Source organism: Brachyistius frenatus, unplaced genomic scaffold (assembly GCF_029030835.1).
Source record: "Brachyistius frenatus isolate BFR_SWC_R1_liver_20210118 unplaced genomic scaffold, ASM2903083v1 Contig_141, whole genome shotgun sequence".
Lineage (NCBI taxonomy): Eukaryota > Metazoa > Chordata > Actinopteri > Embiotocidae > Brachyistius > Brachyistius frenatus.
Genome location: NW_027210740.1, coordinates 16,652 through 34,373, shown reverse-complemented (window position 1 = coordinate 34,373; position 17,722 = coordinate 16,652). Strand labels below are relative to the sequence as shown.

The 17,722-nt window shown below is 44.4% G+C and overlaps 1 protein-coding gene across 1 annotated transcript; it reads left to right on the top strand.

The window, feature by feature from the left end:
• ccdc71 (coiled-coil domain containing 71) lies at positions 1-16,799 on the top strand. Its single transcript, XM_069715295.1, has 2 exons — positions 1-101; positions 12,971-16,799. The coding sequence occupies exon 2, from the start codon at positions 12,981-12,983 to the stop codon at positions 14,052-14,054; it is 1,074 nt and encodes a 357-aa protein (XP_069571396.1). The 5' UTR covers positions 1-101; positions 12,971-12,980; the 3' UTR covers positions 14,055-16,799.
• The last annotated feature ends 923 nt before the right edge of the window (positions 16,800-17,722 follow it).

The following is a 17,722-nucleotide window of genomic DNA, read 5'->3' as shown; positions in this document are numbered from 1 at the left end:
CTTCCCGGGTCTGTCATCCACACCGCTGTTGTTGCAGCCATTTTAACGTGGAGCGTCGGCACAGCAGTGACCGGAGGATGCCGAGACAGCACCGTTAAAAGGTAATTCCGCCGCTTCCCCGTGCACTCTTCGTTCCCGCCGGTCGGGTGGACGTTTCCGAGTCGGCTAGCGAGTCCGGCGGTGTCCGGAGAGCGGAGGACGAGCCGGCCCCGGAGGAGCCGAAGAGGGGGGGAAGAGAGAGAGCCTCAAACAACTCGGAGCTGCTCAGACAGAGGAAAGATTGCTGGGAGAGTGTTTGGCGACCAAAGCTCGTCGCTTTGGCAGTTCATAAGTCCGTGTGAAAAATGGCGGCGTCTCTCAGCCCCAAAAAACCCGCTGAAAGTTGTAAATGAGCTTCCTTCAGCGGGATACGTGAATTTACATTTAGCTCCGGTTTAAGAGCGCTCGGAAAGCGGCGTTGTTGAAATCCGACCGAGTCGTACGTACGCGTTCGGAAGGGGGCGCTCGAGAGCGGCCGCGTGACGTAGGTGTACGCACGTACCGTAGCTCCGCCCCTTATTGGCTCGCCGGGTTTTTTTTGGTTGTTATTTTTTTAAGTTTATGACAATTTTTGTTCTGTCAAAAGTAGTGCCGTCATTTTTAGATTTCTTTGTTCTTTCTCGTCTTGTCCTTTCGCTTGTTTTGGTAGATTTACTTTTTTAATCGAAAGGTACGAGGTGCCTTTTTTTTTTTTTTTTCTTTTAAGCCGAGTCCCGCCATCGTTTTTTTTTCCGTTTTTTTTTAAAAACGATGAAAATAGCGACATTTGAAATGGAATCGCAACGATTACTGGATTAATAAGCGGGGAGTTGAACTTCGGCAAACTTTTGCAGCTAGAGAGGTGAAAGCGAAAGTCGTGCCTAAAAGTCAGTGAGGCAGCTAGCTATTGCGGGGGAGTGGATGTGTTGTGGTTCGGGTATCAAACTGCAATACCGAACTGGTTTGATATATCTGGCATAGAGAAATAAAACCTCGTCGTTCAGTACCAGTTACCTTGTTTGACCTCTACTTGGTAAGGATGGGAATTTCAAGCAAAACTCCCGATTTGAAATTCGCTTGATTTTTCTTCGTACATTCGCCCCGACTGCCCGGTAGTAGCGACTGTAGTTTGTCTTTGCATGTTTCCCCGTGTTTACACCGGGACATCTAATACCGGGACAGCTTTACCGACAAAGACCCCTGAAAGTGTTCTTCTTCTCTGTTATTTAATGCGGCTGGCGGGCAGCTTTTAGGCGCATTACCGCCACCTTCTGACGGGAGTAAAGCATTGCAGCTTAGCGCTGGTAAAAACAAGGGGAAATAAGGGGGAAAAAACTTAACGTTGCTTGTACTAATTGATTTTGGAGATTAAAACGACTATTGGCCATGCACCTGTCTTGAATTTTGTACGCTGCAGTTACAGGATGCTCCTGTGTGTGCTCCTGGAAAAACTGACATCTACTGATAGCATTGTGAGGCGTTTAAGGGACATCTGTTAATTGTAGCTGCAGAAAATAACCATGGTAACCTTATCAAAATGTTTGGTTTTTTTCTTAAAATGGATCTTACAAAAGTGGTATTGAAAGAAGCGCTGGAATTGGTGTCGGTACGGAACATCTTACTCTGCCCGTATTCATGAGCAAGCCCTCGGGAACGGCGGCATGCAGTTGTGCTGTAGTCTACAAATTTTGCATAAAGGAAGGAAGCTCATCTTCTGAGCCCCAAAAATTGCGGAAATGTGCAGAACATCCAGGTACATCACGGAGGAAGCTTGAACATTTTCTATCTTGTTCATGCACTTTTGATTAACTTCCATTTGAATGAATTAGGCAGCATCTTGTAATCCCGTATCCAGCGCTTCTTCATAAATTCGTGATTGAGAGCTTGATACTGAGCTACGTGATAGCACCTCATTCATTCGACTGATCATTGCTCAGTTGCGCATATAACACAATTTTTTTTTTAACCCTCTGGCATTTGGCTGTGAAAAGTACCCCAATGTTCAACATGCAACTGTACATTTGCCAATTAACCTTTTAACCCCACCTTCTACCTGCTCCGTCAGCTCGGCCTGTCATCCCGACGTCAAGTCAATAGGCTAGGTAGGAAATGCTAGAAACTTTCTAGATCCTCGTACCCTCGTCGCAATTTTTGTATCCGCGTCAGTGGGATTCAGCCACTTTCTTTTGCCTCTGTTGAATAACTGTTTTTGAACTAAATGGTTGACAATCCTCTTCACAACAAAATGTTGGTGCAGCACAAAGAATATTGTTGGACTATCTGACTTTTAATTGCAAACAGGTTACGGGCTGGCTAAGGTTTTATCTGTTACCTTGCTAGCTTTTGTTCAACAAAAAGCCCCATTGTCCTCGGGTCCACCCACACCACACCAACCTTACAGTTTGCATACTTGCAAACTTGTCACCGTGGTGGCATGAAACATTTATTGTAAACGATGTAAGGTCAACAAAATTTTAAGCATTTTTTTTTTTGTCCCACAAACTAAAATTGTTGGACCTTTTTATAGTACTTTTTGCGCTGAATTTGAATCTTTGTTTATAATTTTTGTGCCGGCGTGGTTTGCAATTGTAAGTCGAGCGTTGTCTTCTGTTATGTACCCTTTCAAAAGATGATCCCAGTTTTCCGACATGGTTGGACAGATTGTCTTGAGAACTAGTTCTCGCCTGTACAGCGGCTACCCAATCATAGCTCAGGAGCTATAACAGGCTCATGGTTTCCTTTTGGACTCGGGGACTAGTCTTCATTCAGGATCCAGATGGTTTGAGAGTAGAAGCTCTAATTGAACCCCTGAGTTGCCGGTACCTTCCCTGACCATAGTACGAAGAAGAAGCTTTTATCTGGGTGGCTGGGATCCTTCAAGGTTCTCCTGGCTTTGGTCCTTGGTATAGATATCTCGGCGTGAACCCCTTTGCTGTATGTTCTGCTGATGGTACCACTCTCTGCAGGGCCTGGTGCTGCTCCTGGACCAGGCGGTGCATTCATTTAATTTGTCATTGTTATAGCTCCACTGATGCTGGATTTGTGAGGTCAATTCTATTAATGTCTGGGAACAAAAAGGTCGCCATGATGGAATATCTTTAAATTTGGGACAATTGCCCGCTTGGTCTCAAGGATGGAACAATAAGATTAATGCGGTTTAAGGCCAAAATCACAGTTGCATCTTTCCATTTGCGTGAATGCATTATGTTGGAAACATCTTGAGGGAATTTGTTGACATTCGGAACCAACATTCATTTGGACTGACTAGATTTTGGTGGTCAAAGGTCATGTTCATTGGGACCTCACATCCATCTCATCCATCTATTATCTCAGCAAATGTCTTGAGGGAATTTTTGTCACATTTGCCACAAATCTTCAGTTGGACTGATTTGAGTTTTGGTGGTCAGAGTTCACCGTTGCCTCATATCTGTCCCATTCATTCAAAAACAATATCTCAAGAATGCCTTGAGGGACATTCACTATTACAGTTTTGTGTTATTCTGTAGTGTAGCGTAGCATAGTGTTAACAGTATTTGTTGTAACATTCATTCTCAGCCATGACACAAACCATTTTCTGATGCCTTGGAAATACTGATTTTATTAACGTGGGACAATTCATCCATTATTGGCTGGAACCAATGACTACTCGGTTGACTTGTAATATTTTAGTGAGGGGCAGCCATAATAATTTTTCCATTGTAAACCAATCCTGAAGACATCAAGTTTAATTTTTAAATGTTGAATTGTTCCACGTGGCCACCTTTTGCGTGCATAACAGCTCTGCACACTCGTCATTCTCTCAACCAGCATCGTCGGGTCATCACCTGGAGCTTTCCCAGCAGTCTTGAAGGAGTTCCCACATGTGCTGAACACTTGTTGGCCTCTTTCCCTTAACTCCGTGGTCTAACTCATCCCAAACCATCTCGGATGGATTAAGCTCTGTGATTGCGGGAGGTGGGGGTTAAGGGGGGGGGAGAGAGAGAGAGAGAGAGATATACAAGTCATGTGATGCAACACTCCATCCGTCTGCTTCTCATTTAAACAACCTTGTACAGAACCTCGAGATATGAAGGGAATGATGTATTGTTATAGAATGACATGTCAGTTATTGAGGTTTAAAAGAGACGATGACTGCAGACTTTATTCTGCTCCAAGTCGGACTCTTGAGTTTTGGCCAGTTTAGTCACATTTTGTGTACTCTAGCCCTGCCGTCAGCCAGCAGGTCTGTTTCAGAGACCAGATCGCCGACAGCAAGCGCTCGTGCACACCCTGAATAACAGGCACACAGAGCGGGCCAGTAAAGAGTCAGACAAGGCTAGTAAGAACTTTTATGTTACGTCGATGCAGCGACCCACCGTGATTCATCCTTGGTCGGTACAACACTGATCTCATTCACACAATTACATCACCTTGGCTTACAGTATGGAGCCTCCATACCCCACGGGCACATGTTCCATCCTGGTTTGATCCAATAATCAAGTGGTCAGCAAAAAGTACAGGTGTGAATGCACACAGGACCTTTTGAGATCCGATCTGCTGAGACCAAATTTGGAGGCGGTCTGGGATGTGTGGCCATATTACTTTAGCAGCGTGCACCCAAATGCTTCCTGGGCCACACTCGTCTAATTTCCGACACGCATCAAACCCACAGCTGCTGCCGCTTGCAAAGTTCATTTATCCACAGCAGCAGAGCACAACATGCTGGAACAATTGGATAATATAACCTGAACCAATGGGGGTTCTGATGGTTCAGGTTGTGAAATACAAACTCACCTGAACTTGATAATGCCAGGTGTGAACTGACTTTACTGGCCACTTGGGATCACATTAGTCAGGAGGGATTGTTAATGCCAGGTGCCTTCCCTCCATGATGCAGTTGATGTACTGGAGAAATCAAAGAAAGTGATTCTCACAGAGTCACCGGTTCCATCCAGGTGAGACTGAGCTCGCTGCAGCAGGTAGATGATGGCATCGTCCACTCCTACATGAGGCTGGTATGCAAATTGCAGAGGGTCCAGAGAAGATTTCACCAGCGGCCTGAGGTGTGCCAAGACCAGCCTCTCCAGCACCTTCATCACGAGATGTGGGGGCAACCGGTCGGTAGTCGTTGAGGCCAGATGGAGTCGTCTTCTTAGGGACAGGAACCAGGCAGGACGTCTTCCACAGCACCGGGACTTCCCCCTGCTTCAGGCTCAGGTTGAAGAGGTGTTGTAGGACCTCAGCCAACTGGACGGCGCAGGTCTTCAGGACCCCGGGGCTGATGCCGTCAGGTCCTGCAGCCATCCCGGACTGTACACTGCTTCCCCAACAATAAGCCGTGGATCACCAGTGACCTGAAAGTTCTTCTTAATAAGAAGAAAGCAGCCTTCAGATCTGGGGACAGGGAGGAGCTCAGGAGAGTGCAGCGCCACCTGAAGGAGAAGATGAGAGAGTGCAAGGACTCCTACAGGAGGAAGCTGGAGGCAAAACTCCAGCAGAACAACGTGAGGGAGGTGTGGGTTCAAGGGGAGAGAGAGACAACCAGGGGGCTCCCTGGAGAGGTCCAATGAGCTAAACTGTTTCTTCAACAGGTTTAGTTCACCACCCTCATCTGTCTCCTCCACGCCTCACACCTCCCAAACACCTCCCCCCTCTGCCCCCCCTGGTGAGCTGCATAGAGCCCTCAATCTCAAAGGGCTCATCCTCCATCGACACCTCGACCCCCGTACGGTGGTGTGTTCACAGAATTTGATGTATTCTGTGATACAGTCCGTCATGCTGTTGATGTCCTCCCCATGTGGTCCACACAGCACATTCCAGTCCGTGGACTCAAAGCAGTCCTGCAGGGCGTCTTTAGCCTCCTGTGTCCACCTCCTCACAGTCCTGGTGGTCACAGGCTGCCTCTGTAAAGGAGGAACATGGGAGTCAGCAGGACCAGGTTGTGATCTGATCTACCAAGGGGGGGAAGGGCAGTAGCACTGTATGCATTGATGGCATTAGCATACAGTAGGTCCAGGGTTTTATTGTTCCGAGTGGGGCAGTTAACATACTGGTGCAAAGTACAAACTACAGTAGCCGAGTTCCACTGGTAATGATAGTTTGTAAACTGCCCAGTCGGTGACTTCTGGTACAAAGTGACAGATGTTGTAGTTTCTGTACTATAGGTTCTTGGTACTTAGCTGACGGACATTAATGTGATATTTGAACTGTAAAGCATGTCATGGGTCGGGCTTTAAGGCAGCCTATTTTAGTTGGCAGCGAAAGACTGCATGGGCAAATAGTGCAACAATTGAAGAATAATGTTTGTCAACTTAAAATTCAAAGAATTTGGAGGATTTTTTTTATTTTTATCTGCGCCACATACTATTAAAAGATTCACAGAATATGGAGAACTCTCTGTACGCAAGGGACAAAGCCTAAAACTAATATCGGATGTCTATGATCTCTGGGTCATCAGGTGGCACTACATTAAAAACAGACGTGATTCTGTTGTGGAAATCACTGCATGGGCTCGGAAACATTGTCAACAACGAACACAGTTCTTCTCTGAATCTATAAATGCTCGTCAGGATGAGAAACTGTCCCGTAAGTCTGATAAATCTACATTTTTAATTTATTTGGATAATCGTGGACGCTGTTTCCTCCAAGCTAAAGAGAAGAGGGACCACCCAGCTCACTATCAGTGCACAAATCAAAAGCCAGCGTCCGTGATGGTATGAGGGTGCATTAGTGCACGTGGCATGGGTAACTTGCACATCTCGGATAGCACCTCTTATGCTGAGTGATATAGTCTTTGGAGCAACACATGCTGCCACCCAGACGACGTCTTTTTCAGGGAAGGCCTCGCTTATTTCAGCAAGACGATGTCAAACTGCATTCTGCATGTATTCCAACAGCATGGCTCTGTAGCAGAAGAGTCTGTGTGTTAAACTGGCCTGCTTTCAGTCCAGACTTGTCACCCATTGAAAAAAAAAAAATCTGGCGCATCATGAAACAAAAAATTCAACAAAGGAGACCCCGAACTGTTAAGCAGCTGAAATCATATATCAGGCAAGAATGGGACAAGAGTTCACTTTTAAAACTCCAGCATCTGGTCTCCTCAGTTCCCAAAAGTGTTGTTAACTAAAGAGATGATGCAACTAAGTGGTAAACATGCCGCCGTCTTAACTTTTTTTTTTTTTTTTAACATGTTGCTGACATCAAATTCAAAATGAGCATTTTTTTTTTTTTTTAAACTTCAAATTTCTCCGTTTCAACATTTCATGTTTTTTTTTTAAATTTTTTTATGGGATTTACATTTTACACGGCGTCCCGACTTTTTTGGACCGGTGGTTGTAAACAGGTCTCTGCTGCCACGTCTCAGTGATCACAGAGAAAACCGCCGGCTAGGAGACAACATCACAGCTGCTGCTGCTAATAAACGGTCCGTTCGTAGGACAGTGATTGCACATACTGCGTTAAGAATGGCACCCGTGGTCGAAAAGAAACTCTCAAAACTGTTTGAGAAACTTTATGGGAAGGAGTGACTGCTCAAAACCTATTTACGTACGCGCAGAAACGGGTACATCCAAACGATGGCTGAACCTGAGTCGGTAAAATTTTTTTTTTTAGCAGTAGAAGAAGTGCTGTGTTTTTAAGCATAGCTATATGCGGACACATGGAATACGGAGCCGCCGTAATACTTGAATGGTAATCGTGATTCAGGATCTCGCACGGGATCTGGCTCGTAACCTGCCGTGCTTCGTATCTCCAGCGCCCGCTTTGATGCATCAAATGAAGCGCTTCCTATTCACCAGTTAACTGACCAATCGGAGGCGTTCGTGTCAGCTTGCCCTGATCAACTGCTCCGTAACCTCACAGCTGCAGCTGGAGGCAGCAGCTGCATTTTTTTTTTTTTTTTTTTTTCCCCACTGCGAACACAACCTGCCAGGGAAATGAAGCTGCATTAACTGAAGATGCAAAACTAGCCTATCGTTTTTGTTTTCATCCTCTGGTCCAGATGTGGTTATATCGCAGTTTGAGGTGGCAACATTCAAAGCGTTTGCTGATTTGTGTTGCACGGCGTTTAGGTAAATACACCAGTGGTTTGTGAGCTTGGTTTCATACGCCGAGTTTGGTTTAATCTTAATTTTTCGGGGAAAGATTTTCATCACTATGGGCTGCTTGAGTGTTTTGTCACATGACAAATTAACATTTTGATCTGATAAAAATTAAGGGAGTACTAAACGTGATTGCAGTGTAACCGGATTGGAAAAAAGAACGTGTATGACATATTCCTTGGCTGTTGTTTTTTTTTTTTTAATGGCCATGGCATGAGTTCAGCGAATGAGCTGATTCAATTTTGGTGGGAAACGTCAAGGTCAATGTGACCTCATGCCTCATTTCTGCAAACGCTGTAGCTCAAGAACGCTGTGACGGAATTTCTTTAAATATGTCACAAGCGTTCCCTCGGATTTAAGGATAAACTGGGACTCGAGGATTAACTGATTTAGAATTTGTTGGTCAAAAGTCAAGGTCACCGTCACCTCACATCCATCTCAGTCTTGTGAATGCGATGCCGTAGTTGGTGACATTCATATTATGCGTCCATTTTGCTTCTGGAAGCTGCGTGTGGATTAAGCAAAATTAGACGAGAGGGTGGGCTTTAACGTGATTATTGGCACGACGGTGATGTGATCCATAAGCGTCAGTGAAGTGTAACTAAATAACAAGTAACCGTCTAGATAAAATATGTAATCAAAATGTATTCATTCAAATTCTCAAAATACAAAAAAATGTTTGTTGGCAAAAAAAGATTCACTGGGTACCATTGATGACAGAGTTGGGTGGTCAAAGTGCAAGGTCACTGCGACTTGGCAAAAACATTTACTTGATACCAAAGGTCTATCATTTTTGTGAATACGAGATTTTAGAAAAAGCCTGCAAGGAATTTCTTTACATTTTTCTCAAATATACATTATGACAAAGAACTGATTAGATTTTGATGGTCAGAATCAGAGGTCACGTCTTTCCGATACCCGTGAATGCGAAATCTCAGGAATGCCTTCAGGGACCATCTTCAAATTTGGCACAAATGTTGACTTGGACACGAGGATGAAGTGAATACATTTTGGTAGTCGAAGGTCAAAGATCAAGGTCAATACGAACTCACATCCGCCCTGTCTGCCCATTCCATTCTTGTGAATATCTCGGGAATGCCTCGAGGGGGTTGCTTCAAATTTGGCACAAACATTAGATTATGTTTTTGAGGTCAAGGTCGCTGTCGCACTCGCGTCGATCCATCTAGCACAATATCTGCGGAACACCAGAAGTGGATGTCTTTTTAAAGTTGTGACAAATGTTCACTTGGCCTCGGCGATGACGTGATTATACATTTTGTCGGTCGGCGGTTGTGGTCACTGTGACGTCACGTCTTTTCCGTTCTGTCGAACTTGTGTCAGGAACTCCTCGAGGGAGAAGAGTTATACTTGGCGTACCCTGAACGCACCGAGCTGTTATCAGATGTCCTTGTCCACATACAGATGACACGGTAACACCCGGTGGAGACGGGGTCTGAGTAAGAGAGCGAATCCAGAGCTTCTCGGTGTCTCTACTTATAGATTTGTTGTTTTCTGCGTCGTTTCAACTGTCAAACCGCTCATTTGTTACACAATAGAGATGCCAGCTCATCCGTGTCGGCAGCTTAGATGAAAGGTAAACAGAACATGGTTTGTAATATAACATCTGAGGCAGAAAATCACTAACCTGCTACTTTATGGGACATTTCACCCAGAATGTAGATTTTTATTTTTTTTATTTTTCTTCGTGTTGTTGATCGTTTTTTGGTTGTTTTTTTTATCACAAGAAGTGATTATTTTTCTTAACCTCTGTGGATCACTCGCAGTAAATATGTCATTGGATTGATTCAAAAAGGTTTCTCATTTGCCTTTTGAGCGCTGTGCCCCAGGTGTGCAACCTCTATTTGCATCTTTCAAACGAATTTTCATGGCAAGTAAATTGCCGTGTTGTCAAACAAAACCATTTATCAATTTTGCTCGCATGTAAATCTGCAGGCGTTGCCGCCATTGTTCCGTCCACTGTGTTTTAAACTCAGAACCTTTATTGTTAGGACTCGGTTTGACGAAGTAACGAACCTGAAAGCATCGGTTTAAAAAAAAAAAAAAAATGGGTGATCATTTTTGCATTTCCTAGTTTTCCATATAGGCTGAATCTGTTTAAAATCCTTTTGTTTGCAAGCAAAAAAAACAACAACCTCATGCCGATTGTCTGCAGCCAAACTCTCCAACAAAAGATGACTGGTTTGCACTTGTCAGTGAATTCAACTTTAAAGAGTATAATGTATTGCATGTGATTTGGGGAAGGCTGTGGCTCAGTCGGTAGAGTGGGTTGCACACTAATCGGAAGGTTGGTGGTTCAATCCCCAGCTCCTCCTGTCCACATGCCTAAGTGTCCTTGAGCAAGACACTGAACCCGATGTTCTACCATCGGTGTGTTGTAAGTCGCTTTGGATAAAAGCGTCAGCTAAATGTAATGTAATAATTTAAAAGCCACATCTAGTATGTCAACCCTTTTTTTTTGTTTTGTTTTGTTTTGTTTTTCGAATGTAGATAATAATAAAAAAGAAAACGCTTGGTTGCTGCTCTGGTAAAGTTTGCACATCAAAGGACAGCTGAGCTGAAGCCCAGCTGAAGCGGATATCGAGTTCAGCCTGATAAAGTGCAGCTGGTGGTTCGGTGAGACATATTGCAGAGAAACTGGTTCTGTCACAGGACTGATGTATTAATTCAGCAAATATCAAAATGAGTAACCTTCAGGTAGCAAGCAGTGGCAAGTCTCAGCTGTTGCACCGGTCTTACTGAAATAGAAAATAAGACTGATGTGTGAAACTGTATGATGTTTTGAATTTGTCCAGAAGTCGGTGAACAGTCAAAAGAACCTCAAAGCATTTCAGCTGCGTTTTTTATTTATTTATTTATTTTTCCAGTCGTCCATCGATCTGATCAGTGCAGGCCTCGTAACGGCTGATGCTTTCGCGGTTCGTCGGGGAAACGCATCCCGAGGGGTCTGTTTTCCTGTGTTTAACCCACAGCGCTTGTGTATTCGGCTTTCAAAAAGAGGGTTACCTCAACGGTGTAGACCCAGATGGATCTCTGAAGCTGCTCCTCCGCTTACCCGCCGAGCCGTTTGTATTAACACGGTCGGAGATTGAAGAAGTTTGAAGCCTGGCCGCGATGAGCTGAGACTCGTCTGTTGATTATTTGTTGGAATGAAAGGAACGTCGTCGTTTGGTCTGGTCGGCTATCGGTAGAATAACGACTCCTTTTCCGAACGGAAAACGCATCAAGTCAACATTGTTTTTCACGAACTCTCTCGTCCTCTTTCTGATTTAAGTTATATTTTTCTTTGGTGGTTTTGTTGCTGCAGATAAAATTGATCAATAGATAATTTGGGTGTTTCCCTTCCCAGAGAACTTCTTCTTCTTCTTTTTCTTCTTCTTCTTTTTTTTTTCCTTTCTGCTCAGAAGATCCTAAGGTGTGGTTTTTAGTCTTTCCCAGTGGTCCTCGTTGCCATGGCAGCCAACGCAGCTCGTTTAGATGAGGAGTTTAAAGGTGCTGAACTGAGAGAAGGTCGCAGCGGCTTCTGCTCATCAGCCCGCGGTAACGAGCCAGCTGCGGTCGTCCTCCTGGCACACGCCGAGCTTCAGATTCTTCATATCTAAAGCGCGGTGTCTGATTACGCCGCTCGCTGACGGTGAAGTAGCTTTCTTCCCTCGAGCATTTATCTACCTATTAAAAAAAAAAAAAAAAAAAAAAAAAAAATCTTCACAGCTGCAGCCGCGCGCGTCCGTGTTAACATCTTACATCCGTCCGACTCGTGTCACAACATCTCACGGCGAGCGCAGCTGCAGAACACGCTTTTTTTCTGACTCGCGTTTAACGAGGAGCGAGGAGGTCAAGAGTTCAAAAGGTCGCGGCGCCACGAACCAGCAGGTATTCTCCTGACGCCGGAGATCACAAGGACGTGTCTGCACTAACGTGGGTGGATTTAATAACACATTTATCTCTGTCTTCAAATGTAGATGCTGTCCCCATTTTTCACCATTTATTCGATTTAGATTTTTTTTTTCAATCTCGCAGCACTTGAATATATATACGCCGGAGCAAATTGACGGCAGGAATCGGTGGATCCTGCCTCCTTATATTGACACTATTATCGCCCCATTACGCTCCATCAAAGGTGCACATCCGTAAATCTGTTTAAAAAAAATGACACTGACCTTTTGCTGTACGTCATCCCCCGTTTCCTGTCATGTCGCTATAAAACGCCTCAAAAATAAATATTTAAGATAAAACGAATACGCAATACAACACACGAGCAATGGTGGCAGCATTCTCTCAATAGCTTTCTACTGTTTCTTTCATCGACACTTGAGATCAATGTAATTTCAGTTTGGCTTTTATTATTGTTGTGATGTTCCAACTCTTTGTCCATTAGTCATTTCCACCCATTAACGGCTCCACAGCTTGTATTTTACAATCAGCTTAGTGATGCTCGGAAGTTTTGTCATCCTGCAGAAATATGAATTCAATTAAACAAATTGGACAAAAATATTATACGTGGCCATTTATTTGTGGAGGAAAAGCAGCCGATGTTTCACATCTTGAGAGTTTCAGAAGTCTGCGAACCTCTGGGACTGGCAGTTAATTTGAAGGTGAAATTAGAGCGCGAGTGGGCGCCCTGTTTAATTTATAGAACGGGGATGCTTACAACACGTTCATGTCGTGGCACAAAAAAAAAAAAATCCGTATTTCAGATGCTTCTTTTCCTGTTTTTGCCAATCAGGACTTCCCGATGCTACAAATCTCAGCTCTTAGACTTAAATGATTAAATGATGACGACTTGGTTTTAGTTCTTGACCGGTTTCCTTCTATGATTGTGTTGAACTGAACGTTTGTGGCTTACACCCCCGCAGGACTACAAACATGGCTGGCGCGGCACGAGGCGACGTGGTCGGCCGGCCATCGGCGTTCGCCAACGAGGAGCGGCGGGCGGTTCACTCCTGGTCCCGGATATCGTCCGCGGGGCACAATGTTCTCCTGGATGCTCTGAAGATCCTCAGCCCGATGTCCCGCGACCTTTCCAGCACCGAGGAGCTCGTCACCTTCCTGCAGGAGCTGAACGAGGAGGGCCACCGGCCCACCGTGCTGCGCAGCAAAGACGTGTACGCCTACCGCTCGTGCACCAACCAACCCCTGACCGAAGACATGCTGAAGCCTCCCAACAGGAGCGCCAGACCGACCGCCAAGAGGAGGGGACGGAGGCCCCTGGCCAGGAAGAGGGAGGTGCACCCGTCCTGGAACCCCTCTGACAAGAGCAGCCCCAGGATTCAGGGGGTCCGTCCTCCGGAGGTGTTGGTGGACCGCCGCGCCATCATCTGCAGCAGGACACCCTTTCGAACTGTAAAACTGTCGCAGGCAGATGTGCAGCCCTGCCTCAGACTGACCAACATCGAGGGTCTGTCCGGCTTCCACACGGCCAGACTCCAGATCCACACTACTTGGGACTCGTCCTCCGAGGCGCCTTCTGTCGCCTTTTCGCAGCAACAGCACCCTCCGACGCTTTCAGGAATACCCTCTCAGCCTTCTCAGAACGGTGGCGGGGCGCCCACCAGAGCCGTGGCCTTGTTCAGCCAGAAGAGCCTGTCCTGCCCGATCCGACTGGACGGCGCCCTCATCGGCGACTCCGCGCCGGTCTTCTACGCTAACGGCCGGGCGTTTCCACAGACTCACACGGAGCTGACCAGCAACGGCTGGACGAGTAACGGCCTCCACCGGGACGCTCGGGGCCCCAGGGAACCGAGCCACCCGACGCGTCAGAGAAATAGCTGGAAGGACAAGAACAGTTTTAAATGGAAGGTGATAAAGGTGGATGACTCTCGCTCTGTGACGGAGGCCTGCAGAAAAGCGCAGAAGATTCTACAGGTCAACCTTTCTCCGGTGATTCAGATCCAACCTCTCAACCACCTGCTGAGAGACTTCAGATACCAGAACAAGTGACAATCCCCCCGTCCCCGTCCCCTCCCCAGCCCAACCCAACCCCCCCCTCTAACTCCGTTATTGTTTCCTTTAGCAGATGTTAGCGTTTTATATTCATTAGCCGCCACCTGGCTGAGTCCAGGTGTTTATAGCAGACGTCTTACATGGGTTTCTGTGACTGCTGCTGCGTGTTAGAGATGGAAAAGAGGTTTTGAGTCTATTTGTGGGTAGTTCTGTTTTTCTGACGGGGCGCCCGCGATTTTAACGGCATTTGAAGTTAGGTGATGCTTTTCCTAGCGGGCTGGGAAATAACTATCGGCCAAATGCTGGTACATTTTCACTGTCAATGTTAGTTTACGCCACACAACACTTCAACCAAACATCACTCTGCTCCGAGTTGTCTGTCTGCTGATTTGGGACGCAGCACCCACTGTGGCTCTCTGGTAAAAGGTGAATTTTCTGCCCCTTTAACAAGGTGCTGGGTTTCAGTTGCAGCTGTTTTAAAAAAATATATATATATTTGAAGTTGAGCGCCATTTGTTAAAAGTATTTTTTTTTTTTTTTTTTTTTTTACTTGTAGCTCTTAAAACAGCGCCGTCACACTGCGGCAAAAACATTTTCCACCCGAAAGAAGGACAAAATGAAGGTAGTGTCGGGACAACAACATCCCAGTCGGACGCCCAGATGAACTGGTGGACGAGCAGGGGCCACTTTCCAAAGTCAAGCAAATGTGGAGGACTGTTGGTTACAGCAAAACAAATAAACTAAAGGAGGGAAAAAGTATTCAGTTTGTCTTCCCTTCTTTTTATTTTTATTTTTATTTTATTTTTATTTTTGTGTTTCCACTGGAAATCAGGCTCCGGGAAAAAAAACCCAACAAGACAGCAGGGAATCAAACACGGGGCCCACAAAGAGATGAATTAGAGCAACAGTCACAAAGTGTTCCTTTGGCTTAGTGAATCGACAAATGTAGACAGAAGACGTGTATATGAAGGAGGACTCGGGCCTTGCTCAAACACATCCGAGTTTAGTCTTTAAATCTTAATTAAGAGAAGCATTCAGATTTCTCAGATTTAAGAAACTGACCCTTTAAATCCATTTTTATTTTATTTTTATTTTTTTATTTAAGAAATATCTCTATAAACTCCATAATTTATTTTCTGAATTATGACTTTTTCCTCGAATGCTTCCAGGTCATGATGTGGCCGTGGTCCACCTCCATGAGTTCAAACATGTTTCACACCAGAAAAAAAACAAAACGAAACGATCCCAAGACGAAATCGAAATCAGCTGCTCGTGTTTTTCTTTTCTCAAACAAATGTCTGCACTTCTCTGGCAGGAAACAAACCGCTGGTCGGAGTCCTGGTGCGACCGCGTTTGTTTGGCTAATTTAAAGACAAAAAAACAACAAAAAAAAATGCCTGTGGTGTAATTTATCAACTTCAGCTCGGAGGCCTGTTTATTTCCTGAACGGTTACATTTCACACTGCAGCATCAGAGAGAGTTGGGTTTTTATTTCGTTTTTTTTTTTCTTTTATCTCCCATCAGAGCCCATTAAGCCCCATTAAAATGCTCTTTTTAGTTTAATGAATTCCTCAGCGGTGATCTAGCCTGTTGTGGCTCACCTGAAAACTAAAGAGTTTCACCGTCGCCCGTTCCTGAACACAAAAAGTCGTTATCGTTGGTTTCCTGCTGCGCCGTGAAGACGATGTTTGAAATGTACATTTTTGGTTTTTCTTTGAATCCACACTGGTTTCTGCTACAGGTGCTTTACTTTGCAATGTTGGTGCTTGAATGAAAAGACTTGGCACAAGAATGTCATCCAGTTTTCTCTTCCTCTAGTTCAGATTTTACGAGCAGTAACTTCCTGCGAGGGGTTGATGGCGCTGCTGCCCCCTGCAGTTTGGGACGAGCACGCCAAACCGCCTTCTGTGCTTTCCAAAGGGTTTCTACTGTGAGGAACCACCCGAGTCCCTTTTCATGGTGTCATCTGTGACGAACTTCTGTGCGTTCCCCCTCGACAACATCACATTCCACCAAAACATGACATCGTTATTGAGCCCAAAACATTCAGAAAGAGTAGTTTGAGAAAAAAAAAAAAAAAAATCTTAACTCGTGGTCTAATTAGTAGCTTATTTGGAGCTTTTACTGATCTTTTATGGACCTTGAGTTCAGATTTTTTGTTTTAAAACAAAACAAAAAAAACTGATGGGTTTTTTTTTTTCCACAAAAAAAAAGAAAAAAAAAGGAAAATTGACGTATTGAGTCTCCGGACCTCTTCAGATAAAAGAAGCGCGCCACCATTAGTTAAGAAAATGAAGACGCCTTTTTAAAATCAAATTAAAAAAAAAAAAAAAAATACGAGTGGATTTTCCAAACATCTGTTTCATATTTTAATGCTGTGAGTCTGTAAACGGGACACATGGTCGAAATAACCAGTCAGATCTGATGTGGAAATCTGCTTTGGGTTTTGAAGTCCATGCACTTTTCTTGAATGAGAAATCTGTTCCTCTATTCAAACTGAGACCACATCAGCGTTTGGTGGTCAACTTTACAGATTTCCACATCCGTCCCGGTGAATTTTTACATTTCTGGAAGAGTCTCGTTCTCTTTGCCGGCCCTCTCTGATTGGTCCGTATGCAGTCATGTTCACGCCCTTTCCTAGACCTTTTTTTTTTTTTTTTTTTTTTTTTCCATTAAGTCTTGTTTGTGCAACACTTGTATAATGTATTTCCTACATGATCTTTGAAAAATGTTTTTGTTCAATAAAACTGATCTTAAAAGATTCTGTCCAGTTGTTTTTTTTTTTTCTAGTACACAAAAACACTTCACCAGGATCTGAAATCCTCAAAATGTAATTTCATCAGCATATATTTATCGATTTTCCAGGAAGAAGGTGTATTATCGGGCTGTTTGTCGACGTCTTTCTTTGAGAGTAACACGAGAAAACACTTGTACGCTTTCAGGAATTATAATTTCTTGAACGTAGCTTGAAGTAATTTAGTCAGATGTTTCTGTTTATATTTATTACGTCTGTGTATTAAGGAGCTTAAGCACACAGAGTGCTAACTGTCAGTATATGTAGTTAAAAAGGGTGTTTGTGTCCCCTTTCTAAGCCAGGGGAAGATTACTAATAATGACGGCAAACTATTTTATTACTATTTATTATTACCGGTTTTAATTTATTTATCAACCTCAATTAACATTTCCAGTTAATTTGGTCGGCGGCCGTAACGGAGAGCTGCACGTGTGCTGACAGACGAGGGCCTCAAACTGGCGCGAACAGCTTCGTGCTTTTATGTGAACATCAATGCGAAGAGAAGATGAAAGCGGCAAAAAAAGAGCAGCTGGGCACATTGACATCCCGACCCGGGTATCGATCACCGCGTCTCCCTGAAGACGGAAGAACCTCCATCTTTACTCGGTAAGTTCTCGTCTTGTTTGCTTCGTCCTGGAGTTTGTTGTTTTTGTATCCAGTTTACTTTTGTTGTCGATATGAAGTTTTTTTTTTAAATTTTTTTATTTATCTGAAAGATATTTTTTCTTGCCAGCTGTTGTTTTACACAGACAGACTTTGATATCAGTCACCTGTTTGTCATTTAACCTTGATTGGTTGTTTTTAATTGAAGATTTTTGGAGTTCACAAAAAAGATTTAAATGCCACTTTGCTGTGTCTGAGTTTAATGACG

Bases quoted from the DNA above. Each gene is read 5' to 3' on its own strand.
- ccdc71 (XM_069715295.1), top strand. From the start codon at position 12,981: ATGGCTGGCGCGGCACGAGGCGACGTGGTCGGCCGGCCATCGGCGTTC.